At 39.2% G+C, this 27,047-nt stretch overlaps 1 protein-coding gene across 3 annotated transcripts in view; it reads right to left on the minus strand.

Annotated features, from left to right (window-relative positions):
* The window catches only part of LSAMP (limbic system associated membrane protein), a 713,009-nt gene extending 688,912 nt beyond the window's left edge, over positions 1-24,097 (minus strand). For 2 of the 3 annotated variants that reach the window (XM_027525501.1, XM_027525557.1), the window contains exon 1: positions 23,470-24,097. In XM_027525501.1, coding sequence (XP_027381302.1) covers positions 23,470-23,624 — 155 coding nt within the window. In that variant the 5' untranslated portion in view covers positions 23,625-24,097. The remainder of the gene's footprint in view (positions 1-23,469) is intronic. The other variant, XM_027525630.1, reaches the window with a different exon arrangement.
* Between the last annotated feature and the right edge of the window lie 2,950 nt (positions 24,098-27,047).

Here is a 27,047-nt window from a genome sequence, read left to right on the forward strand (position 1 = left end):
CCAAAATCTTGAATCTCTTTGTCATTACTTGGATGCAATCTCAAAAATCAACAGAATGATCTCAGTTCATTTCCAAGGTAACCCATTCAATATCACAGTAATCCAAGTCTATGCACCACTGATGCCACTAATGTCAACCACTAATGCCAAAGAAGCTGAAGTTGAATGGTTCTATGAAGACCTACAAGAAAGACCTAGTAGAACTAACATCAAAAATTAAGCTGTCCTTTTCATTAGAGGGGACTGGAATGCAAAAGTAGGAAGTCAAGAGATACATAGAGTAACAGGCAAGTTTGGCCTTGGAGTACAAAATGAAGCAGGGCAAAGGCCAACACAGTTTTGCCAAGAGAACAACTAGTCATAGCAAACACCCTCTTCCAACAACACAAGAGACGACTCTACAAACGGACATTACCAGAAGGCCAATACCAAAATCAGACTGATTATACTCTTTGCAGCCAAAAATGGAGAAACTCTACACAGTCAGCAAAAACAAGACTGGGAGCTGACGACTGTCGCTCAGATCATGAAATCCTTATTGAAGAATTCAGACTTAAATTGAAGAAAGTAGGAAAAACCACTAGGCCATACAGGTATGACCTAAATAAAATTCCTTATGATTATACAGTGGAAATGACAAAGAGATTCAAGGGATTAGATCTGATAGAGTGCCTGAAGAACTATGGACTGAAGTTCATAACAATGTACAAGAGGTGGTGATCGAAACTATCCCAAAGATAAAGAAATGCAAAAAGGCAGAACGGTTGTCTGGGGAGGCCTTACAAATAGCTGAGAAAAGAAGAGATGCAAAAGGCAAAGGAGAAAAGGAAAAATATATCCATCTGAACACAGAGTTCCAAAGAATAGAAAGGAGCGATAAGAAAGCCATCCTAAGTGAATAATGCAAAGAGAGAGGAAAACAATAGAATGGGAAAGATTTGAGATCTCTTCAGGAAAATTAGGGTTACTGAGAGAGCTTTTCATGCCAAGATGGGCACAATAAAGGACAGAAAACGGTATGGACCTAATAGAAGCAGAAGATATTAAGAAGAAATTATAAGAATATATAAAAGAACTATAAAAAAGAGATCGTAATGACCCAGATAACCACGATGGTGTGGTCACTCACCTAGAGCCAGACATCCTGGAATGCAAAGTCAAGTGGGCCTTAGGAAGCATCATTACGAACAAAGTGAGCAGAGCTGATGGAATTCCAGCTGAGCTATTTCCAATCCTAAATGATGATGCTCTGAAAGTGCTGCACTTCATATGCCAGCAAATTTGGAAAACTCAGTTGTGGTCACAGGACTGGAAAAGGTCAGTTTTCATTCTAATCTCAAAGAAGGGCAATGCCAAAGAATGTTCTAACTACCACACAATTGCACTTATTTCACATGCTAGCAAGGTAATGCTCAAAATCCTTCAAGCTAGGCTTCAATAGAATGTGAACCCAGAACTTCCACATGTAAAAGCTGGATTTAGAAAAGGCAGAGGAACCAGAGATCAAATTGCCAATATCCATTGGATCACAGAAAAAGCAAGAGAATTCCAGGGGAAAAAATCTACTTCTGTTTCATTGACTACACTAAAGTTTTTGACTGTGTGGATCATAACAAACTGTGGAAAATTCTGAAAGAGATGGGGCTACCAGACCACCTTACCTGTCCCTGGAGAAACCTGGATACAGGTCAGGAAGCAACAGTTACAGCTGGACATGGGACAACAGACTGGTTCAAACTGAAGGCTGATTGAAAGATTGAAGGTAGGAGAAGGGGACAACAGAGGACAAAACAGTTGGATGGTATCACCGACTTGATGGAAATGAGTTTGAGCAAACTCCATGAGATGGTGACAGACAGGGAAGCCTGGCATGCTGCAGTCCATGGTGTCGCAAAGAGTGAGACACAGCTAAGCAACTGAATAACAACAACAACAGGTTTTACCACCTCATGTTTACTTACGACAGAGAAAAATGTCCCAGAGATGTCCTGTGGTCACTCCATAGCTTTAGCCATATTAAGATCCCACAGAATGCAGCACAGAGACAAACACACTCCACTCTGTACCTACCATTAAAATTAATTACTGAGCACTTTCTACTTGTTCAGCTCTGTTCCAGGCAATATATGGGGCAAAGAAAAAAAGGCTTTATGGAAACAGCAGCGATCTAAACTGGGATCTGTTAATAACTAGCTGTTTGACCATAGGAGACTCCATTATTCTCCCCAGAGTTTTATATCATCTCCTTTAAAATGCAGACAATGTGATATACTTGAGTAAGTACATCAATACGAGTACTGATGGAGAGATTACCCAGACCAAGGTACTTGTATGGTCTCTAACCTTCCTTGATTCTATGATTTAGGGAGTTTTCATTCTAGTTGAGGATACAAGCTAAAATGCAGAAAACCATTAGCAAATCCTTAAGCATGGAACTGTTGGATTTACTGAGAGGTTCCAAAACATACAGACAAATAAATAAACAAGGAAAAATAATAAATTAAGGATGGGATAATTAATAATTGCTTAAAGGAAGAAGGGCTTAGGGTGAGTAGAGTTTATGTAGGTGGAGGGGATAAACTAAACCACTTACCCTGAAGGAAAATCAAATTTAATATAAAAAAGGAAGGGCACACGTATCAGGAAACATTCTGACAAAAAGAGGATGAGTATTACAGACAGAAGCACTAAGGCCTGATGGTTAGATACCCTGAGGGCTTTAAAATTGAGGCCAAGGGGACAAACACTGGAAGCTGATCACAGTTTATTGAGAAAAGTAAGGGACTGATGAAAACCTGTGTTTGCAGAAGAATCCAAACAGAGGTGAAAATCTAGAATGTTAGACCACAGGCTCTACATTATTTACTTTTCATTGCTGGGACTCAATCCAGGGCCTAGCATGAAGTAAGAACTCAATATATGAACAAACAAAGTCAGTTATGCACTGACAAAGCTGTGGAATCGAGTGACAGCAGTAACAAGAAGTCCCTTTACTAAGAGACAGCTTAGGAAATTTACCAAAAAGAAAAATAAAAGAAAGCATAATAATAACTGTAACAGCACTGCAGCCCAATTGGGAGACCACATGTGAAACATAAACATATCTTCTGTGACCGCCCTGTGTCTTCTTTATTCACCCTGAACCCCAGAGTCATCATCACCATCTTTCCTAAATTTGAAGCAACATAACAGCTGTCAACATCTATAGTAAGGCTGTATCTTGTAGTGAAGAATGATGAGTCCAAGGAGTCTACAGTACGGTGGGCCATGATTATAATTACTCATCTTCCTAGAAGCAAAAAAGTGTGTCAAAAGTTTGAAAACAAAGATCCCCTGGGGTTTTCCTTCTAGCACACAATCTGAGATTGGCTTACCCTATTTAGCTTGCCCTCAGTCCCTTACTGAAGTGCCTGCCTTTCTATTTTTTCTCTCTGCCCCCATTTCAGTTTCACCACAACACTTAAGACTCAGTTCTTTCATTAAAAATGTCCATAGTAACACATCAGCCCACAGCAATTTTTGAAAAGCCACTGAGCCACCATTAGGAATGTATTCCTTTCATTGTTACTTAACTTCTCCTATGTACAAGTTTCTTGATGGATTAAAATAATATGGATACATATTTTTGTGGAGCTTAAAATTTATACAGTATGAAGTCTTTCTTTAAAAAAATAAAATTAAAAATTAAACACAAAGTTTCTGAGTAACTGGACACCGTAAGGGAAGAATCCTAAAACTTAATATTCACTACAAATTTATTTTTTTTGACATTTGTTTAATCCCCATAGAATATATAACACAGGGTTATGCATACTATAGTAACTACCCATATTACACTCTTTCCCTTATCAATTCCATCTACAGTTTAAACTATTCCTAACAGGAAAATAGTTGGTTATCCTCAGTAACTCAGATCTTTTTTGAACATTATGTTCTCATATTTACTTGCCAATGGGCAACTCTGCCTGAATAACAGTAGACCTATCCTTACCTAGTGTAGAATGGTTTGCAACCTTTCTAAATAAGAGGATCCTTTTGTTATGAAATACATTTTCTTACCTCTTTTTAATTTAGGAAATGTCTAGCAAAAAAAAAATTCAAAACTCTCATATATTCAGAAAATCTTTAATACATTTTTCATTATAATAGTCTACAATTGATATGAAAGAATCTGTTTATTTACATGTGAGATATAGGATGTTTACACATAATGCTTAAGGTATATATGGGAAGTTTGGACACTTTGCAATGATTTTGTAGCTTCCTAAGAGACTAGGGCTTGGGAATTGGATTGCATAAATCTTTCCTCTTAGGACTAAGATTGAATTTAACTGCGACTTTATCCACAAGGAATTAACTCTGACATATTTAGGACTTTGTTAGATAATTCTTAGGATCTCTTGTCATTATCTTTTAACGAGCTCCATTTTTATTTTGGCATCCACAGACTTTCCATCGGGAAACTGTGACATTCTTGGAAATATTTTCAGCTTTACACACAGATAACCCACTTTGAAATGGGGCTAACTGTGTTCTACTGAAATCCTGACACCTGATCCTTCCCTAATCTGCTTGCCCCGACCTGTCCCTGTTTTTTTCCTTTCTCCCTTGAAATCTCCACTTTTGTTTGCTTGGACTTTCAGAACTCTTTCCAAACTATTACCCAAAATGCCACACTCTGTATTTAAAAGTCATCTGGTTCCACAGACAGAGCCGAGCATCAATGCTTCTTTTACCGTGAACACTGCTAAGGTGATGACAAGGCAATTGGCTAAGTACCTGTCGGCTCAGAAGGAAAGAGACTGGTTTCATACCCTGATAATTGCCGTTTCTAAATTTTAACAGCTGAGCTTTTGGGTAAATTAAAGTCATTTTACAAAAAAAAAAAAGGATAAAATAAGGAAACATGCCTATGAAAAATAAGAAAACAAAAATGCTGAAGTTGGAGAGAGATTGGGTTTAGCAGGAGGTGGAAGTATGGTTTATCTGGATATACTGAAGGACACAATTTGTTGGGTGACCTCATATTTAGTGAGAGCAGAGGTTATCTAAATAGTAAGAAGAGAAAATAAGACCTTCAAGTTCTGTTACTTCATTTTTTATGGAGAAGGCACTTGATATGAAAAATAAGGGAAAGGAGTACAACAAGGTTGTATATTGTAACCCTGCTTATTTAACTTATGCAGAGTACATCATGCAAAATGTCAAGATGAATGAAGCACAAGCTGGAATCCGTATTGGTGGGAGAAATATAAATAACCTCAGATATGCAGATGACACCACCCTTACAGCAGAAAGCAAAGAGGAATTGAAGAGCCTCTTGAGGAAAGTGAAAGAGGAGAGTGAAAAAGTTGGCTTAAAACTCAACATTCAAAAAATGAAGATCATGGCATCCAGTTCCATCACTTCATGGCAAATAGATGGGGAAACAATGGAAACCATGACATACTTTATTTTCTTGGGCTCCAAAATCAACACAGATGGTGACTGCAATCATGAAATTAAAGGCACTTGCTTCTAGGAAGAAAAGCTATGACAAACCTGGACAGTGCATTAAAAAGCAGAGACATTACTTTGCCTACAAAGTTCCATATAGTCAAAGCTATGGTTTTTCCAGTAGTCATATATGGATGTGAGAGTTGGACTATATAAAACTGACCAAAGAATTGATGCTTTCAAACTGGAGTGTTGGAGAAGACTCTTGAGAGTCCCTCGGACTACAAGAGGATCAAATCAGTCAATCCTAAAGGAAATCAACCCTGAACATTCACTGGAAGGACTATGCTGAAGCTGAAGCTCCAATACTTTGGCCACCTGATATGAAGAGCCAACTTATTGGAAAAGACCCTGATGCTGGGAAAGACTGAAGGCAGGAGAAGGGAATGACAGAGGATGAGATGGTTGGATGGTATCACCGACTCAATGGACATGAGTTTGAGCAAACTCCAGGAGCGGGTGAAGGACAGAGAAACCTGCGTACCATAGTCCATGGGGTTGCAAAGAGTCAGACACAACTGAATGACTGAACAACAATAATAAACCACTCCTCAGTGTAAGAATAACAGATTTACCCCCTGACTAATAAAAATAAAGTCCATGGCCACTGCTGCCCCACTTCCATTCTACTGGAGAACATCCCTGATAATACTTCAGGGTCAGCAGAGGGGAGGTTCTTACATCAAACTGTAGGGAGGTGACTGAGTCCTTTCAGGTCTCAGGCAAATTTGAGAAGTTCAAGGCTTAGGGCATCTAAGGCCTCTGTATAGAAAGAGAGTCAACAGGAAGCGTAGACTTGGAGGTAGCATCATGTTTTACTCTTTGTAAACTAGGTAACAATTTCAGCCATGTTGAATAAGAGTTTGAGATAGGGCAGAGATTTGAAAGTTAACGTAAAAAGTCTTGCTTTCAAAATTTATTTTTTATACTAAGTCCTTGTTGGTTATCTATTTCAAATATAGCAGAGTGCACATGTCAATTCCAAACTCCCAATCTATCCCTCCTCCCATCATCCTTCCTCCATGATAACCATAAGTTCATTCTCTGTTAGTCTGTTTGTGTTTTGTAAATAAGTTCCTTTGATTTCATAATTTTAAATTCAGATGGCAGCAAGATGGCCATAGATTGGATTTCAGGCAAAATTACGTTAACATGAATGCTGAAGTAATAGAGGGAGTCAGAAGATGTAAGTGATGAGCTCACCATTTGACCTGATCAAACTCTATGAAGCTGCATAAATATAAAAGTATCTTTCTAATATCAAATTTTATTTTGATATTTTTCTACATAGGACAATACAACACCTAAACAGATCTTCTGTTTTAATTCTACACAGCCCCTCTCTTGACATGGTTGCAAATTCTCCGGTGGAAAGAAAGTATTAATAGCTAAAAGTATGAATTTTAAAACTTACTAAAAAAATGAGAAGATCCAATTCTGAATGGAATTGTTTATAAGCAGTCAAAGTTACAAAGGGATATGAGCAAGAACATACATAAATGAGAGTAGAAATTCAGAGTATCACAGAATAGTAGTAGTAGAGACATTGAGAAATCAACCTTCTACTACATAAAGGTTTTTTTTTTTTTCCTAAATAACATTTCTCAGTAGTGGTTACCTGGGCTCTACTTAAACATGAAATGACTAACAGCTTACGTCTTCACAAGGAGATCTATTACACTTAGCAGAATAGCAAATGACATTTATAAAATAAATACACACATACCTGCAGATAAGTATATACAGTGGACTCTTGAAAAACGTGGAGAAGGCAATGGCAACCCACTCCAGTACTCTTGCCTAGAAAATCCCATGGACAGAGGAGCCCGGTAGGCTTCAGTCCCTGGGCTCGCTATGAGTCGGACACAACTGAAGCGACTTAGCAGCAGCAGCAGCTTGAAAAACATGCATTTGAACTGCACGGGTCCACTTATACTTGGATGTTTTCAATAGTTTATACAGTACCACATGATCCTTGGTTGTGTGAATCTGAGTTGTAATTACAGAGATATCTAGGATACAAAGAAACCAAGCACACAAGAGGAAGATTTTCAAACTGCGCTGAGGTTCAGGGCCCCCAACCCCTACACTGTTCAAGAGTCAGCTGTACATAGTCATCCCTAAGTATCCACAGAGGATTGGTTTCAGGACTTCCATCCCATGAATACCAAAATCCACAGATGCTCAAAACCCTTATATTATAAAATGGTGTCATACTTGCATATAACCTACGCACATATTCCCATAGACTTTAAATCATCTCTGGATTACTTAGAATACCAAATACTACACAAATGCTTTGTCAATAGCTGTAAACACAATGTAAATGCTATGTACATAGTTGCCATCACTCTAGTAAATTCAAGTTTTGCATTTTAGAACTTTTGAGGGATTTTTTAAAAAAGTATTTTCAACCCACAGTTGGTTGAATCCATGGATGCAGAACCCACAGATATGGAGAGACAACTGGAATTGTAGATCCTTCTTATTTTATTCTTATAATAACCTACTGGAATAAGAAGGTAAATAATATTATTGCCATTTTCATTTTATAAATAAAGGCCTTGAGGCTCGTAGGGGTAAGTGATTTGTCCATGTTTGCAAAGCTGATAATTGACAGACATGATACTTGGAGCTAGGCCTCCTGGTGAGAAGCTGTGCTATTTCCACTACGTCATTAAAAAATGTTCATCTTTTAAAAATTACTCAAGTTGATTTGCTTATTTAAACGATGCTTTGTTTAAATTATAAACTACCCTAAGTTCTTTGCCTCTCTTTTCTCTTTTTTGTTGAAATGAGATAGGACATAAACACACACAAACATACGAATAATGTTCTTTTTTATGTATGTTAGTTGCTCAGTCGTGTCCAACCCCGTGGACTGCAGCCTACCAGACTCCTCTGTCCTCCTAGAGAATTCCTCTGGAATTGTCTAGGCAAGAATACTGGAGTGGTTGCCATTCCCTTCTCCAGTTCTCTTTATATAGGGCTACATTTGCCCCCCTACAGCTAGCGCCAATTTTCATCTCATAAACTTGTCAACAAAGAGAATCCTTTTATTTTTGTGTCATACACATGGTAGAAGTTTTGCCTCCTGCTTTCTTTTTATCCAAATATTGAACATGGCCAAGGACAGACAGAGAATCCTCAACCACCATCAATCAGTTTCTCTGGCTTGATTGTTCAAGCCAAAACAAAAATCTAGCTCATTACAGATCCATAATCTGTTCATAAATACAGATTCTGAGAGTGAATGGCATTTCCCTAATTTACTGGAATTTTGTTTGCTTTAAAGAAATTTATTTCCCTTATTATAGTTTGTTTCTAGGGAACCTACGTTGGCATCTAGTGATTGCTGCTTCCTTTTCAAAATATTCTAGCATTTATATTTTTGCTGTTGTTGCTGATTTAATATTATTTGCCCCTTTTATTTATAACAGGACAATATTGTATGCCACCAATAGAATGAAAAATTTCTATTTTCTACAGGTTTTTAAATGTTAGCAATAATATTTCTACAATCATGCTGTTAAGTAATTTTAGTGACCTAGGTGTAATACATATGAGACTTATAGCTGAACTTATTTATACTACTCAAATCATTTCTTCACATGCCTTGAGTGTTTAAGATTGAAAAGGGTATAAAAGCATAAATATGATCATTTGACTTGATAAATTGAAATTTAACTTAAATTCTTATTCTTCTCTTTTAGTGGCCAGTTTCTCATCTTCAGGAAGATAACTAGACATTTTGGTGACTGAGATGAAAGAAAATAGAAATTTAGTCTAGCATTGGAATCATATATTAAAAAATTGCCTATTTTTTAAACTATTTTTCATTTAGCTAAGATAGTATTAATTTCTACTCCATAATATACATAGAAAAAATATTATAAGATTTCACTTTCCTTTCTTGGAACTCTATGATAACCAACATGTAATAGAAACAAGAAATATTAAGTATGACTTCTTTTTCAAAATAATTCTAGAACTTGCATAATTACTAATTACAAATAAAACATATTAACCAAAACAAATTAAGAAAGCCAGCATGTGATGCTTCTTATATACTGTATATATTCACATCCTTGATAACCTGGAAAACTTGGTTGTTTGCCATAAATTTCCCCAATCATTAGTGCACCAAATTAATTAAGTTCCTATTAGAGTTTGCTATGATCCATGTTCACAATAATATTCACATTTACACTTTGTGTATGCAAATTTTGTGTACATATAAAAGGTACATGTATGCTTTTTCTTTTTATATATAATTATAAATATATGTTGAAATTAAAAATAAAAATGTGTTCAAACACATCTATACAGTACAGATTAATAAGTATATCTGTGACACAAATTGCTTAAACATAACAGATTCTGTATAAACACTTATTATTTTCTGAATATCTATATTTTGAGCTGTTTCATTTTTATATAAGAATTAAGGCAGTAAGATGTGAAAATATTTTTATGTCCTACACTATAACATTTATGGCTTCCCTAGTGGCTCAGTTGGTAAAGAATCCACCTGCAATGCGGGAAATGTAGGTTCAATCCCGAGGTTGGGAAGATCCCTGGAGAAGGCAATGGCAACTCACGCCTTGTATTCTTATGTATATGCCAACACTCCTTGTTGGCAACCCAACTCCAGTATTCTTGCCAGGAGAATCCCATGGGCAGAGGAGCCAGGCATGCTACATGGGATTGCAAAGAGTCAGACACAACTGTGAGACTAACTTTCTGTTTCATGACATTTATAATACAGGAGTTTATTATTCTTTTTAATTTGAGCATATCATCATACGATTTATAACATCATGCATTTCATCTGATGTACTCAACCATATTCAAAAATATAATGTCACTTTACCAGACTGACATCTTTGTTTAATAGGCAAGTAGGAATTATACCAGTTTTGGAGGTGAAACTATGGAAACTAATTTCCAACTTTCTACAGACAATACTTTTTGTCGGACTAAAGTCTAAATCTCTTGATTTTCAATCTAGAATTTCTCTAATCTAGTAATATCCTATAGACTTTAGGCAGTTCCTTGTCATGGTGATAATATTAGATATTAATTCATCAGATTAGACACCAAAGATACACGGAAGAATAGAGGTCAAAAGAGAGTCAAATAAAAATCCATTCATATGCTCAGCTCACGATTCAGCAATAGAAAATGCTGATCTTAAGATATGCTCATACAATTGCATCATGAACATACACAAGATGACAACAAGCTTTGGTTATCTCAGGATGAAAGTCAGCCACAAACTGGCAGCCATATGTGATTCAAACTCCATAAAATAAACAGCCCTGATGCAGTATGTTAGAATGAGATGAAGAAGCACAAAAATCAGGAACAAGAAAACCAATTATTTTTCACAATCAGTGTTTTCACATGTATTTTGGTTACTTATGACTTAGTACTGAACTGCATCACTTTCATTGTTATCTTTTGTTTCTAGAAGGATAGTGTGACAAACAGTAACATGTCTAAAGCACAGCTTCAGAAAGGATGTTATTAACTTTCAAAAACTTCAAGATACAGACATTCAATATAGAAACACATCATCAAAGATTACAACAGGATAAATATTAATGCATTATTGTATGAGAATCTGGGTTGCATTTCCCCTCTGACCTAATACAAACAATGCCCTTGTGCATTATGGCAAGATGTACAAAAGGGAATTTGGGATTATTACAAAGCCCACTGTACAGTCAAGCTGGAATTTCTCCAGGAGTGAGTAATGAACCCTACACTGCAAAACTCAGGTAGGCATTGTTCAGTGTGAATAATTACTTTGAGTCAAATGAGTATGAGTGTTCTGCCCCTTGCCTCATTTCACACCAAAGGAGAACAGATGAGGTGCACAACAATCCTGCTCCCAAATCCCCAACTTAGTCCCTGAAAGTTCATGGCCACCACTAGAGGGAGAAAGTCTCAGCGGTTTCCAGAAAGTATATCCTTTAACAGGCAGCTGCTGCGAGGCTGAGCTCTTCAGACTGTGGATATGCCTCACTTCAGGAGCACTGAAGGTCTCTTGGCTTGGTCACAAGCTGCTCATCTCTCAGAGGAAACTGCATAATTGTCTGGGCCATGTGACTTCAGTATTGCGATTCTCCTAAAATACCCTATTTGACCTTCTCTAGAGAGCTGTCCTTGAAAATAGCTGCAATGAGAAATGTTCAAAGTATTGATATTTCTAGCAAAACCCCCTAATCCACCTCACTAATGATCAGAAAACAATCAATTTCTTATTTTACTACATCTTCTTTACCACACATCCATGATCACTCTAGGGCTGGGTGATTCCACCACTAACATAACTTGCTTCACCCATGTCTCCTTCTAATTTGTTTCTTCTTTCATAAACCAATATCTGCTCAGCTTGATTTACAGTATGACTATCCCTCTCTGCTCAATTCAGTGAGCAAATATTTATCTGAGCACCTATGGGTTATAGGCTAAAAATACTGGAATGAAAAGGTAACATAGATGAGACACGTGACTTTGAAAAGCTAATAGGACACTGGAAGCAAGATACAAGTGAGTATAACTTTTAAGTGTAGTAAATGCTACACTGAGATATGCATATACTGAAGTGATCCCACTTCTGGGTATATATCTGAAGGCAACAGAATTACTATCTCAAAGAGATCTCCACACTCCTGTATTCTTTGCAGTATTATTCAAAATAGCTAAGTCATGGCAACAAACTAAGCATTCACAGATGTAAGAATGGATAAAGAAAGCAGGAGACCTTTATCTACATACACACAGTGGAATATTATTCAGCTATTAAAAAAATAAGAAAATTTTGCCCTCTGCAACAATGTGAATAAACCTGGAGGACGTTATGCTAAATGAAATAAGCTAGACAGATAAAGATAAATTCTGTATTGTCTTACCTACATGCAGAATCTAAGAAAGTCAAAGTCATAGAGGCAGAAAGCAGCATGGTGATTGTGAGGGGCTTGAGGGGTGGCAGAAATGGGGAGATACTAGTCAAAGAGTACAGATTTTCAGTCATAAGATGAATAAGTTTTGGGAATATAAAGCACAGCATGGTGACTATGGTTTTTATAGTGTATATATGAAGTTTTCTAGGTAAATCAATCTTCAGTGTTCTCTCTCTCTCTCTCTCACACTCACACACACAAAGATAACCATATGAGGTGATGAATGTGTCAATTGATTTTAGCCATCTTTTCACAGTTGATACATATATCACATCATCCCTTTGTATACCTTAACTATATGCAATTTTGTCAACTACATTTCAGTTAAGCTGGAGGGCAGTGTACAGAGTGGCTGTTGGTGATAATAAATAAGATATTGAGGAAAATTAGGGAAGATTACCTGAAACAGACAAAACCAGAACTAACCTGGAGCCTACAAAGAGCAGCATAGAGGCAACCCAACAAAGAAGTGTAAAGGGAGGGGTGGAGAGGGGAAAGAAGAGGTTCCAGGCAGGGAGAGCATCATGAAGAAAGGAAAGAACCAGCACTGTGTGTGCACACACACCAGCGTGCTCAAGGGCACCAACTGTAAGTGGTTCTGAATTAGTGGACACAGTGAAGTAGCAGGTCATGGAGCATCATACAGGCCAAGGAGCTCTGATGTTACGTTGTGAATGATGAGAAGCCTTTGAAGGATCTGGGGACATTTCTAGATTAACACTGAAAGACAGTAGGCTTGGGCTAGTCAGGTGAGCTCAGATCCATGGTTCTGCCAACTATCTGGAGTCTGGAAATTCTAAGTAGACTAAAGAGGTAATCCAGTAAGGTTACCTATGGCAAGGAGAAGCAAGTAGTGTCATTCCTACTTCATTGCAGACCTTTGTCTTCATCTTTACCCCACAAAGCTGGACTGGGTTTACGATCCTGAACTTATATAGTGAAAGTATAAAAAGATGGGTTTCAGCATTCTGAGATGAATCTCTGTGTCACCCCTTGTTACAACAGCTTTGACAGAACTTCAGTTCTAGAGACTACATCCTTCTCTTTTACTCCTTGAACAAGTTACTTATCTTGGCAATATGTCTGGAGAATATCCCTTATTACTGAGGACTCTGTCCTGTTCAAGCCAGTGTTTAAGCCAAGGACTCTTGTTGCTTTTCTGAGCCTCAGTCTAGAGACTAAGTCTCTGCTAGGAGCTGAGACCTCCCTGTAACACTGCCTGCCACCTGGGGGGGGGGTCTCAGTGAAAGCTGCTGACCTGCTATTTTCCCCTTACTGCGTGCTCTGCCCTTTTCTTGGTGTTCCGTGTTGTACCTCCCGTGGCTCTGCCACTTACTAGGTAAGAAAGCTTCATGAGACCTTGTCCTCATGCCACACCAGAAACTCCCTAGGCACCTGCAGCAGGGCATAAGTGCCTGCAGTGCCTCCACCATCCCCAGAGACAGGTCTAGATCTATTTCTAGTTCCCTCAGTTTACCACCATCAGTCCCAACTATTAGCCCAAAGTAACTTTTGTACAAATTAGAAAAAAATAAAATAAAAAATCTAGCTTCACTGAAAGAATCTGATGCAAGTAACAGTGTCTTCAAAGACTGAGTACCCTTTGAGACTGTGCAAAGGAGAGCCTGCCAACTGACGCCACAACCTTACTGCAGCCATCCTAGTCGAGTCTCCAAGAAGGACAAATCATAGGAGACTTAAACCAAGCAGAAGGTCACAAGTGGTCATTAGAAGGTAGTAGAGCTTAGGAACCCAAGAGAAGTACTGGGCCAAAGAATTTTCGGATAAGAAAGAAACCAGGTAAGAATTCAAATAAGAATTCTGAGTAACAGGTAGGGGTATCAGAAGCAGGAAGGAAAGGCTTAAAAACAAAAGGAAACAAAAGTTGTTGAAGGCAGGAGATCTCTGCAGAGTTTCCACCAAATATAAGAATAGCTTTGAGAATATGATACAATGGAGGCTACACAAAAAGAAAATCCGTCTGGCTCAGATAGACAGCAAACATGGGAAAGATGCATTTCCTGAAAAGTCCCTCCTTGATCAGCACTACCTGGATGATCCTCTGCAGGTAAGTTCAGTTTTGATATGCAGGGCTGAGAAAGTGAAGAGAGGAGAGTAAGGAGGAGAGAGAGAAAGGGCGGTGAGAAGAGAGAAGGGCGGGGCAACAATAGAGAAGAAAGGAGGCAAGGGGAGGGGAAGGGAAGGACAGGGAGAGGAGGAAAGAGAGGGCAGAATCAGGGAATGAAGGGAAAGAGGAAGAGATGTTTTAACAATTTTTAGAGGGGCAACAATGGCATATCATGGTATAACAAGAAAACAATTTCAGGGGTACTGTGGAATAAAGAACTCTGAAATGAGAAATAGGAGACATCTATTCTAGTTCTCAAATAGTCACTCAAATCTTTGGACAACCAATTAAATTTTTCTCTTCTCAGTTATATCACTTTAAAAGAAAATGGTAGACTGCCTAATCTCCAAGGCCTTTCCTAGTCTAAATTTCTACAAATTTACCCAGAGTAATTAACAAACTCTGAAGCAATGTGTTTTCTTCTGAAAGGTTAATCACTCATTAACTTGAGATTATGTTTTGATTACAGGTGACTACAAAAATGTGTTCATTCATCCTGCACTCCTGATACCAAGCTCAATCTATACCCTAAGATACACATTACTTTAAAGGGCTTGAAAAGGCCAGTCCTGGTGTCTGAGTGATTCCCTGGGCCCAGCAAAGGGACCAAGTTTCCAGAGCCTTGAAGACAAGGGTTAACACCCCAAAATACGGACTCATTTTCCACTCTACCTTCATTGGCCGAGCAGCTGCCAAGAACAAAGGTCGCATCTCCCGATACCTGGCAAACAAATGCAGTATTGCCTCACGAATCGATTGCTTCTCTGAGGTGCCCACCAGTGTTTTTGGGGAGAAGCTTCGAGAACAAGTTGAGGAGCGGCTGTCCTTCTATGAGACTGGAGAGATTCCCCGAAAGAATCTGGATGTCATGAAGGAGGCAATGGTTCAGGCAGAGGAAGCGGCTGCTGAGATTACTAGGAAGCTCGAGAAACAGGAGAAGAAACGCTTGAAGAAGGAAAAGAAAAGGCTGGCTGCGATTGCCCTGGCTTCTTCAGAAAATAGCAGTGCCCTGGAGGAGTGTGAGGAGACAAGTGAAAGACCCAAAAAGAAGAAAAAGCAAAAGCCCCAGGAGGTTCTTCAGGAGAATGGAATGGAAGACCCTTCTGTGTCTTTTTCCAAACCCAAGAAAAAGAAATCTTTTTCCAAGGAAGAGCTAGTTAGTAGTGATCTTGAAGAGACAGCTGGTACTGGAAGTCTTCCCAAGAGGAAGAAATCTTTTCCCAAAGAGGAACCAGTTACTGACCCTGATGAGTCAGAAAACAAGAGGGTCCCCAAGAAAAAGCGGAAATTGTCTCCCAAGGAGGAGCCACTCAGCAGTGGACCTGAAGAGGCTGCTGCTAGCAAGAGCAGCGGCTCCAAGAAAAAGAAAAAGCTCTGAAAGCTATCCCAGGAAAGTTAGAATGAACCCTAGTGGTGCATAACTTAACACAGGTATTCCCCATCCCATTCCCTAGAGCCCAATAAAAATAAAAACAAATTCAAAAAATAAATAAATAAAGGGCTTGAAAAGAATTGATACAAACATCTTAGAGCAAATGGCCAACTTTCTATTTTTATAGGAATACAAATAAAACGCTTAGTTTACAGTTTTCTAATTTTATAAAAGTTATTTCCTACTGTGAATATAATGATAAAAATTTTACTAAGAGATTACATTTTATGCCATTTTACGGTTTACAAAACAGTTGGATACATAGTATCTCATTTGATCATAGGAATAGCTTGCGTAGTAGGTCAAGTAAGTGTCACTTACACACATTTAATAGATCTGACTCTTTCAGGATGTTTAGATCTTGGTCTTCTGACTACAGTTGGCCCTCTGTATCCACAGATTCTGCATCCATGAATTCAACCAACTGAAGATTGAAAATATTTGGAAGAAAAATTCCAGAAAGTTCCAAAAAAGCAAAGCTTGAATTTGCCAGGGCACTGGCAACTATTTACATAGCATTTACATTTTATTTACAACTATTAACATAGCATTTACATTATATTAGGTATTATAAGTAATCCAGAGATGACTTAAAGTATACTGAGGCATGTGCGTATGTTACATGCAAATACAATTCTGTTATACATAAGAGACTTGAACACCTGCAGATTTAGGTATAGAAGGTGTTCTTGGAATGAATCCTCACAGATATCATGAGACAACTCTACTTTCTGAACATTCTAAACTTATACACCCTTGATAAAAAAAATTCTTTATCTTTGACATAAACATTTGCCTATTAGTTTCAGGTCGACTGATCACCATGTAAAGTTGAGATGAATTCTGCAAACATCTAGCTATTTTGTAGATCATATTTATGGCAAACACGACAACAGAAGTACACAGAGGTAAGCCTATTTGAATAAGACCAAAGACATTTTCCTTGACTAAAGTCTCTTTTCCGCCATTAAAAAAAAAAAAAATCTAAAACCGTTTTGTATCTTTTGTGTCTTGGCTAACATAAATGAAAGAGAGAACACAAGACAACAGGACATGAAAAATCAAGCTTTAATGCTGTTTCAGGAGATATTATATAAATTGGATCCATATTAAAATAAAATCACTCTATTTTCCATGACACTGTAGGGATGAGATTGTGTGGTGAAGAAATGGATCTATGATGATCTCCTTCCTCTCTCTCAATTGAATTTGTACATCTATGCTGTTGAAATATTTCCCAAACTGCACACATGACTATACTTTTTCCTACATATCTAGAAAATGCTGCCCTGAACATGGTTTGTAAAAAATTTTTCAACCAGTAAAGCAGTAGTTCTCAACTCTGTACACATCAGATCATTTTTTTAAATACCTACACCCAAGCCCCATCTCAAACTAATTCAATCAGGATTTCAGAGAGTAGGGAATATGTGGCTTCATTCTTTTTAAAAAGGCTTCCAGTAGAATATAATGTTCAGCCACGGTTATGAACTCTCTGCAGCACCATTTCTCCAACTCTAATGTGCTTATGAATCACTTGGGATCTTGTTAAATGCAGATTCTGATTCAGTAGGCCTGGGACAGGCTCTGAGATTTTGGAATTTAGCAAGTGACTATCAGATACTGAAGATGCTCATCTACAGAAGACACATGTAGCAGCCAGAGTGGGTGGTTCTCAAAGTGTGGCCCAGTCCCGCAGCATCAGCACTATCTGAGTACTTGCTAGGAATGCAGACTTCAGCCCCCTGAAATTTACTGAAATCAGAAACTCTGAAGATGGGGTCCAGGTAGTCTGTGTTTTTAATGAGCACTCCAGGTAATTTGGGCTTCCCTGGAGGCTCAGCTGGTAAAGAATCTACCTGCAATGCAGGAGACCTGGGTTCAATCCCTAGGTTGGGAAGATCCCCTGGAGAAGGGAACAGCAGCCCACTCCAGTATTCTGGCCTGGAGAATTTCATGGACTATATAGTCCATGGGGTCACAAAGAATCAGACACAACTGAGTGACTTTCACTTTTTCACTTTCCAATTTGGATACACCTTCAAGTTTGAGAAACATTGGTCAAAAAAAGAGGTCCCTAGAGTCTAAACAATTGGCTACATGTAGTTAGAGAACAACTGACACTTTCTGCTTTATGTAGCAGTTTATATTTACCAAACTGAACTACTTTATCTCTTACGGGGTGTTTAAAACAACCCTATATCTGATCTGATCTGATGATAGAATAACTAAAGCAGGTAATTTCATCATTTTATAAATGAAACCAGCAACTCAAAATATTTAAGAGATGTTTTCAAAGCCATGTAGCATACAAGGACAGATCCAAAGTTATAGTCCAACACTCCTGAGTTATACAAAGTAACAGGCAGGATATTCACAGAAGAGCAAGACCAATGGTCATAAGGGTACCTGAAAGGGTAGGCTTTTGGGGCTCCGGTGATAACAGCAAGGGGTGCCTTGCTGCAGGAAACCTCCTACCAGCTGAGTCACAGACATTGGTACTTGGAGCTCTAAGAGACCACATTAACGCACTAATTTTTTTTTTTTTGCCTGAATTTGCTATTATGCCCACATAATGCTCACCGGCTTCAAGAAACACAAATGTTTAACCCTCACCAACTGATTTAGTAGATGAGTCAGTCATCTTTGGTTGTTCACACCACAGTTCTAAAAATAATTCATTCAAAGTCAAAGTGCACAGGACAATTAGCTTAACATGTGTTGTATGTATGTGTTTCATACTTACAGAAACACAAATTACCACAGTTTGCGTTTGTCACATGAGATTTGCTGCTGTGTTCCTCAGGACATAAATGAACAGTAAGTGATATAAATGCATAAACATCTTTAATGATGTATATGGGATTTCTTTGGAAGGAATGATGCTAAAGCTGAAACTCCAGTACTCTGGCCACCTCATGCAAAGAGTTGACTCATTGGAAAAGACTCTGATGCTGAGAGGAATTGGGGGCAGGAGGAGAAGGGGACGACAGAGGATGAGATGGCTGGATGGCATCAGTGACTCGATGGACGTGAGTCTCAGTGAACTCCGGGAGTTGGTGATGGACAGGGAGGCCTGGCGTGCTGCAATTCATGGGGTCGCAAAGAGTCGGACACGACTGAGCGACTGAACTGAACTGAACTGAACTGATGATATGCTATATTCTTAGACAACAAATATTCACTCCACTATTTACTAACTATATTTGAGACAGGACTTAATGGGCAAAATGATCAGTCCTTAAAGTATCAGTAATAACCCATATATTTTGATTACCTTTAGTGAGTTAGCTACAGAAAAAGAAAACTTTCTCAAACTCTCCCTGTATAAACATAAAGTTTGTTTTCAAATAATAAATAATTATAAGTGGTAGAAAAATCACATATTGTGTCAGGAGTTTGTTTGATTGTTGACAGTTTCTTTGTGAATGTAGGCGTGCCAGATGCTTTATAGAAGAGAAGCCATTTTTTCCCTTGAAATTTGCACAAAATTTTTACATTTTGCTGTCAAATAATCACATCTTTTTAATGTTTCTTCTTTTTCTTTTACTGTAGAAACAAACAAGGAAATAAAGACCAAGAATTTTGAAAAACTAAACATTTAACTATTTTAAACATAGATACTTAGTTTCTTATACCTAACACTTACTAGGTACATTTACATTTAAATGGGAAAAATCTGATCACCATAGAAAGTATTATAATATCCTGAAAGCATCAAATAGGGTCAGACTAGTGAAATAAATGCAATTTCAATACCCCCAATTTTAAATATTTAAAGTCACAACACAAATGTGTACTCTCTGCATCTCACCATACATGTACTTAGGGAATGTGTCCAGATATGCATATATGTCATTCTATAAAGTTACCGTATGAGCAGATATATTGGAATTAACTATTTTATAATTATCTTTCCAGACATATGCTGCTAATATTGAAAATACTGTTTGTGGGACTGTTAAAAATGAAATTTTAAAGGCCAGATTGGAACATTATTTCCACTCTTCCTTTAATTTATCAAAATGTCTGCATGGTTTCAACCTGCCAAGATTCATCAGGAAGTGAATCCCTATGGGAGCCTGAGTACAAGGAGGAGGGTTAGAAGGACCAGGGCTAGAAACTCATCCAATCATTGATGAACTCTTCCACTTGTGGGTAGTGGTCGTGAGGTGGCTTCAGAAAAGCAACCGAGACTTCCCCTCAAATGGACATGAGTCTGAGCAAACTCTGGGGGATGGTGAAGGACAGGGAAGCCTGGGGCGCTGCAGTCCATGGGGTTGCCAAAAGTCGGACACGACTGAGTGACTTAACAACAACAAGGTCAGGTGGATAAATGTGCCTCATACTTTACTGTGCAAACCAATGTCAACACAGATTCTGGTCCAGTAGGATTTAGGAAGGCAACCCAGGTGCTGCTGCTTCTGCCTCTGGTCTCTGACACACACTCTGATCCTTTGCCTTTGAGATGGAAGTTGGTGCTGTGGTTTCCTTTCATTCTCACAGGCTCTTATAGAGGTGCCCAGAAAGATCTAGAATTCCTTCTGGGAAACAACAGGGTTAGGCAGGTATACATGAATTCTTTCTCTTTCCAACTAGTTTTGTCACCTTCATTCTATAGTCTTTCTTTTATTTTTTACAAAAGATAGAAATTAGAGAACAAGACACCAAGACTTGTATATGCTCTCCTATCAAGACACACATTTATATCAAAGACCATAATTATACAAAAATATGCATCAATTACGCCCAAAAAAACACTTGCTCATGGAAGTAAGGCAGTGAAGGTAGATGTTTTGGGGACAGTCAGCCAAGCTCCCGTCACTGGACCACCAGAATTACAAACCTCCCTTGTCTCTTGTTGCCATTTCAGATCATTCAGGGCCACAGACTCACTGAGAGAGGACGTTTTTTCCCTTTGCCATTTCACTTTCTCCGTGCCAAACATCTACTGTGGCTTCCAATGAATCAAGTTCTCCTTCCTCTCCTCCCCTGGAAGCTCATGCTCCCAGTAAAATGTCACAAATAAAGTGGAAGCAAGCCTTTCCCAGGCTAGACTTGTAAACAGAAAGCAAGAGTGCCATTCTTCAGCAGGAAACTGACCCACAAAGCTTACTGGACTCAGTTAAAGAGATTGAGAAGAAGGTCAGCTAAGAAAACAAAGGGAACTCTCTCCATAGTTACTTCTGATAGAGCTCCACGAACCCAAAAATAAAGCCTTGTCCAAAGCAAAGGAAAAAAAAAAGGGGGCACATTAGGTGAGGTCTGGGAAAGCAATGGACTCTCTCAGGTGACTTCTTTACATGCACTATTTGTCTACCTTCTCTCTCCCAGAGAATAACTGCTTCTATATTTATTCTCTATTCTCACAATCTACCATTTCCATATTGCAATGTCTACTAAAGTGTAGTGCTTAAAGAAAACTCGATTTCTTTTGAGACACAGAAGTATGTACATATCATATATAGATATTTATGTAGTGAGACTGCCTCTCATAGACATAGATTTCTATGCATACAGTGCACAAAAATATAAACATTCCTTTTTTTCCTTCTAAATTAGCATTGACATGCTTACCTAACTCTTGGATAACTGTAGCTTAAGACATAGGTGATGCTGAATTACAAAGACGTTACAAAGTTCATGGACACATAAATAAAAACTTATACACCCAGAGTATTCACTTTTCCCATATTCATTTTTAAAATCAGTGAAAACAAATCTTTCTAAGAATAGCATAAATTTACAGAGAATGCTTCCCTTGTAAAGGGTTAATGATGTTAGGGAATATGAATGCTAGCAGTTAAGGTGACATGCTTGCAAAACATTTTCTGCATTATGTCCATATCCCTTTGCAAACAGATAAATTACTCTATAAATCTTATTACTCCGTGTGGATAAATCACACTTGCAGGTTTTACAGGGCTGGAGAGCTGGAAGGGAAAATATGCTTTGGATAGTAGGATCTTTGGGATTCATAATCTAGTGCTCAGGAAATGAAGAAAGGGATACTTACACATTAGGATTTTCTTAGTTTTTATACTCCACAGCAACACACACACACACAACACAACATGCACAATATACACATTCCTCTCTAACAAGGCAAGCGATCCCAAAGCAGGACACCATGACAGCCAACCAAATTTATTTCTGAGGAAAGGAAGGAAAACTTTGCTGCTGTAGGCAGCTCTGCTACAGAACTGCTCCCTGATGCCCCAGGGTTTATGCACTATCAGCTCCTTGCACACAGATTAGAGGCTTCTTTTCTATAGGATGCTGCTTTTTATTGCCACAACAAGCAATATTAGCTAGCCAGACAGACTGACACTAGGTCATTTCATTTGGATGAAATAAGATTTTAAAGGATCTCCAAGGAGAACATTTTCTTTCATTCTTTTTTTTTTTTTTATGTTTTTAGTATCTGATAGAAATTCAAGGAAAGCTATAAAAAGAGACAAGGGATATATGCAGTGGATAGAGAAGGGAAAGAGAGAAAAGAAATGCAGAAAAACAGGCTAGGAGCTTTTTAGAAACAGAATTATGGCTAGGTTCCATCCGAGTTTCTCCAGCTCACTGTCCCTTATAGGGGTCAAACTCCAAGGACTTGGGACTCTTCCTTTACAAATTTCAATCCCAAATTATATTTCAGAGTTTGGCAGAACTGCATAGAGATGAGATGGTGAGGTCAATAATCAATTTGAAATATCCATTTTATGCCAGGTTAATTATTTCCTAACCTCTGTGCTTAAGACTACTATTCTTAAATAACAGCAATTTGGCAAGTTCCTTTTTTTCTCCTCTTCATTCTTGTGTTGAAGGCTACATACCAGAAAAGGCTCAGTAACTAACCAAAGTTCTAAAGATTGATTTACTGTCCTCCATGTCAATTAGAAGATCCTTAGGAAAAGTCTCCTAACCAAACTACTGTTGGGGCAGAGTGAGAGCCTTTATGTACATATCCACACGCACATAAACACGGACACCACGGAGAATGCAATCCTGTGTACACTCTCTAAAAGCCAGAACCAACAACTCTTCTTTCTCAATTAAGGAACCCTAACAAAACTCCAGCATCTCCAGTCACAGAAGCAATACCGCCCTAATGTCACTAACACCGTAGATGAAGTTATGCTTTCTCAGTAAGAGAAACAAGATATGAAGAACCAAACAACATTTAATCAACCCTGCTGGTCCTGGACAGGGACCAGAATCCCCTTGAGATTGGTTGGCAGATATTTCGACCCGACCGTAAAAGGCGCACGAAAGCAAGCGCGCGCGCGCGCGGACACACACACACACACACACACACACACACACACACACACACACACACACACGCACACCCTCCACAAGCCTGCAACATCAGGAACTGGAGTTCAAGGAGAACACACATCCACACACACTTAAGCGCCTCAGTAAAGTTGGCCCGAAAGCCCTACCTGAGGATGGCCGTGTCCCCCTGCCTCACGGTGATGTTGTCGGTGCCTCGGTTAAAATCCACGCTGCGGACGGGCAATCCTGTGGGAAGAAGGCAGAGCAATCTCAGTAGGACCAGAGGCAACTGTTTCCGATCAGGCTGAACTCTGGCGACCATGGTGGCCACGCCGAGGTGCGGGGTCGTGGCTACTCTGGAGGGCGTGTGTGTGCGCGCTGCTCGCCGAGCGGGCTTTACCAACGGAGGGCTTTCATCCACAGCAGAGGCGGAACGCTCTCTGCCAATCTGAGGTCCTTTCCACTTTGCCTCTCTCTTTCCCTCGCTCAGTCTCTTCTCCCTCTAAGACTTCACAAAGCCCTCATAAAACCCGAGCTGAGGTGGGAAAAAGTCAAAGGAACACAATTTTAAAGGTGAGAGTACAAATATAAAACCCTCCAGGAAAGATGGAGAGAAGGCGGCAAAAAGGAAGGTGGTCTCTGGTCTCTCTGGCTGGATGCTCCTTGGCCAGCGTCGGAGAGGAGCTTCTTCCCTCCGTAACCCACTTTCCCGGGCGGGTAGGCGAGGGAGCCGGCACTCAGCCTGCCAGCGAGTGTAAAGAAACCCACACAACAGCGGCAGAAGCCGGGAGTCTCCCTCCTCCCCCTCCTCCCCTTCCTGTTTCTCCTTCCAGTCCCTCCCTCCCTGCCTCGCTCGGCACCTCCCCCGCCCCCCGCGGATTTCAACAGCCCCACCACCCTCCCCTCAGCGTGGCCCCTCGCTTTGCACAACTGCCCGCTTCAGCAGCAGCCAGCCTCAATGAAAGCCTGATGCGCCTTTAGGTTGTCAGGACAACAGCTCCATCTGAGGCCTGGCTGATTTCCTTAAGAAGAGGGGATGGAGCTTGGAGGTACTGTGCAAGAAAGGGGCGAAGGAGAGGGACTCGAGCTATACAAGACTAGAAGAAAGAGTCCAGGGAAGGAGAGGCGAAGAGTGGGGAAAGAAGGAAAACGGACTGGGGAAGGAGAGAGCACCAGGAGAAGGCAAGCCTTGACAGATGGAGGGAGGGAAGCAGAGAAGGGCAGGAAAGACTGAGGGGTGGAGGGGGACCGCTGCTGAAAGATGGGATGAGGAATGCAAAACAGAAGAAACTTGACAGTGGAGTCTGAAGATTAACAGCCAAAGTGGATTTCAAAACTAAATATTCCTGGCAACTGGCTTTTCATGCTCACATCTGTTCATTCTTTCCTCTCTCCTGCACTGTCTTTCACAGGATTAATAAGGTTTATTTTCTCTCCTTCCTTTATCCCCTCCCCCTCTTGGAGCCCCCTTATGAAAGATGGATTGGACACAATGCTGGTATTGAGTTTTCTGGAGTGTGAATGCTTGGTTTGTCTTTTCCAAGTGCCAGCCTCAGCAGCTGATCCCTGATCCCTCACTCTCCAGGAAACCCTTACTCAGTCCCACACGTGAGGAATGGTACTAAGGACTATTGTTTCAGGGTCACGTTGCTGTGGCTTCCCAAGTTTTTACTGGTGCTTGCTTCTCAAAACGTCCTTAGGCAAGGAAGGAGATTTGTGTTTCAGAAAGCTTGTCACTTACAGGGTGACACTGGGGCCGCATCCAGCACTGCAGTGAATGGAAGATAGCTTACCGTCATTTGTCATTCCTCCTACTCCAGGAGGCAATCCAAGTGATAAGGGCCAGAAAGAGCCTACAGTGTTAGTCACAGTGATAGCCCCAAACTATTAGCATCTCCCTAGGTACCGATGCTGAGCATAAAAGGTGGAAATGCACCTACCAAAACTTGTTTCCTTTTAGTTTTATTTATTCAAATAGTTAAGGCATTCACATGGTGCCAAAATCAAGTGGTACAGAATGCTGTAGAGTGAGATGCAGTTATCTTTCCTATCCCTGTCTTTAGACAATCCATTTCTCCTATTTGGAGGCAACAAAAATTTCCAGGTCCTTATATAACTTTCCCGAAATAGTCCATGTACATACAAGTAAATGCACAAATATACACATACACACTCATATATTATGCTTACTCCTCTTATTTACACAAATGGTTAGCCAAGGATATTTGAAACAAGACATATGTTTAGGAATCCTTACCAAACTCTGCTAAAATACAAGTCTATGGAGGTGATTACTGTGCTGCCACCTGCCTTGTCCCCCCAGACCATTCAAAGAATTTATCTGCTATATTTTATCAACTGCAAAGTAGATTCATGCTTATGGATTATGTGAGGAAAGGAAGGAAGACCTTTTGCTTTTATAAGAAAAGAACTTGGGAAGGATTGGAATCTAAACGGTCACAAATTCAAGATTGATGGAATTCAATTAGTTTTGTTTCTATCATACATTAAATTTACGTAAATCAAGTTTTCCTATATTAAGGATAATAAAGAGTCCCAGATAATAAACCAATGATGCTTTACCACTAATTTGGAACTGAGCTATTTAAAACTTGAAACCCATTTTGCCAAGGCAAAAAAAAAAATGGTTAAACCAAGTGGAGGTTGAACAACAAAACCCATAATCCTGTGGTTCCCAATATCAATGGGAAATGAGCTTCAAGTGCCAAATGCAGATGGAAGGATTACTTAACTCTATGCCAAGAGTGCAAGGAAAAGAGTACCAACCCCCATCCTCTGCTGCCAACAAGCTGCATGATCCCTGGCAGGATGCTTCTGAGTTTTCAGAGATGAAGTGTTGGCTGACACAAGTGTTTAGATATAACCTTTCTTTGAGTGGGTGGTGTTTGTCCCATGTTAGGAAGAAGAAAGACACAGAGGACTGGAGCTTCTAGAACATCTCTTTCCGTTAATGGTGATAGGTGAACGATGTGACCCCTGCAAGGAGAACTATCAATAGATACTGAGGGGAAGGATCAGATATATCAAGGGTATGAAAATTCTCTTGCATCAGTGGACTACATTTTGAATAAAGAAAGAAGGAGTTTTTTCCAGGGTAGGCGAAAGTATGGTGGGGTGGTAGCATATCACTTGCAGAAGATGCCTAGACATGAGTGTTGACTTGTCTATATCAGTAATCTCAAGTTATTTATAAGACTTGTCAAGACCTAGGACAACGAATAAAGATGAACATATTGGGGTACAAAATAATTCACACCAAAGTTATTGGAATGTGGACTCTGTAACAGATCAATCAGATCTGGAGTTCATCTCTCTAATCACTTTGAGAAAAGGATGTATATGTTGATCAGGATTATAATCAGAATCACAATAGACCTATGCCTAAGCACCCAAGAAAATAAAATCCTAAGTACATATTTATATGAAGAAAAATCATATAATGCAATTATTAAATACTTTCCATATATTTTCAATATTTTAATATTTTCAATAGATAAAGTTCATTTCTTGGCAACTTTTATTGAATTAAATTGACTTACCGTGTGCACTGGAAGTAAAATACAAAAAGAGGACAATATATTTTTTTAAATAGATTTTTTTGATATGGACCATTTTTAAAGTCTTCGTTAAATTTGTTACAATACTGCTTCTGTTTTGTATTTTAGTCTTTTGGCCATGAGGCATGTGGGATCTTGGAGCCCTGACCAAGGATCAGACCCACACG

Source organism: Bos indicus x Bos taurus, chromosome 1, assembly GCF_003369695.1.
Source record: "Bos indicus x Bos taurus breed Angus x Brahman F1 hybrid chromosome 1, Bos_hybrid_MaternalHap_v2.0, whole genome shotgun sequence".
NCBI lineage: Eukaryota > Metazoa > Chordata > Mammalia > Artiodactyla > Bovidae > Bos > Bos indicus x Bos taurus.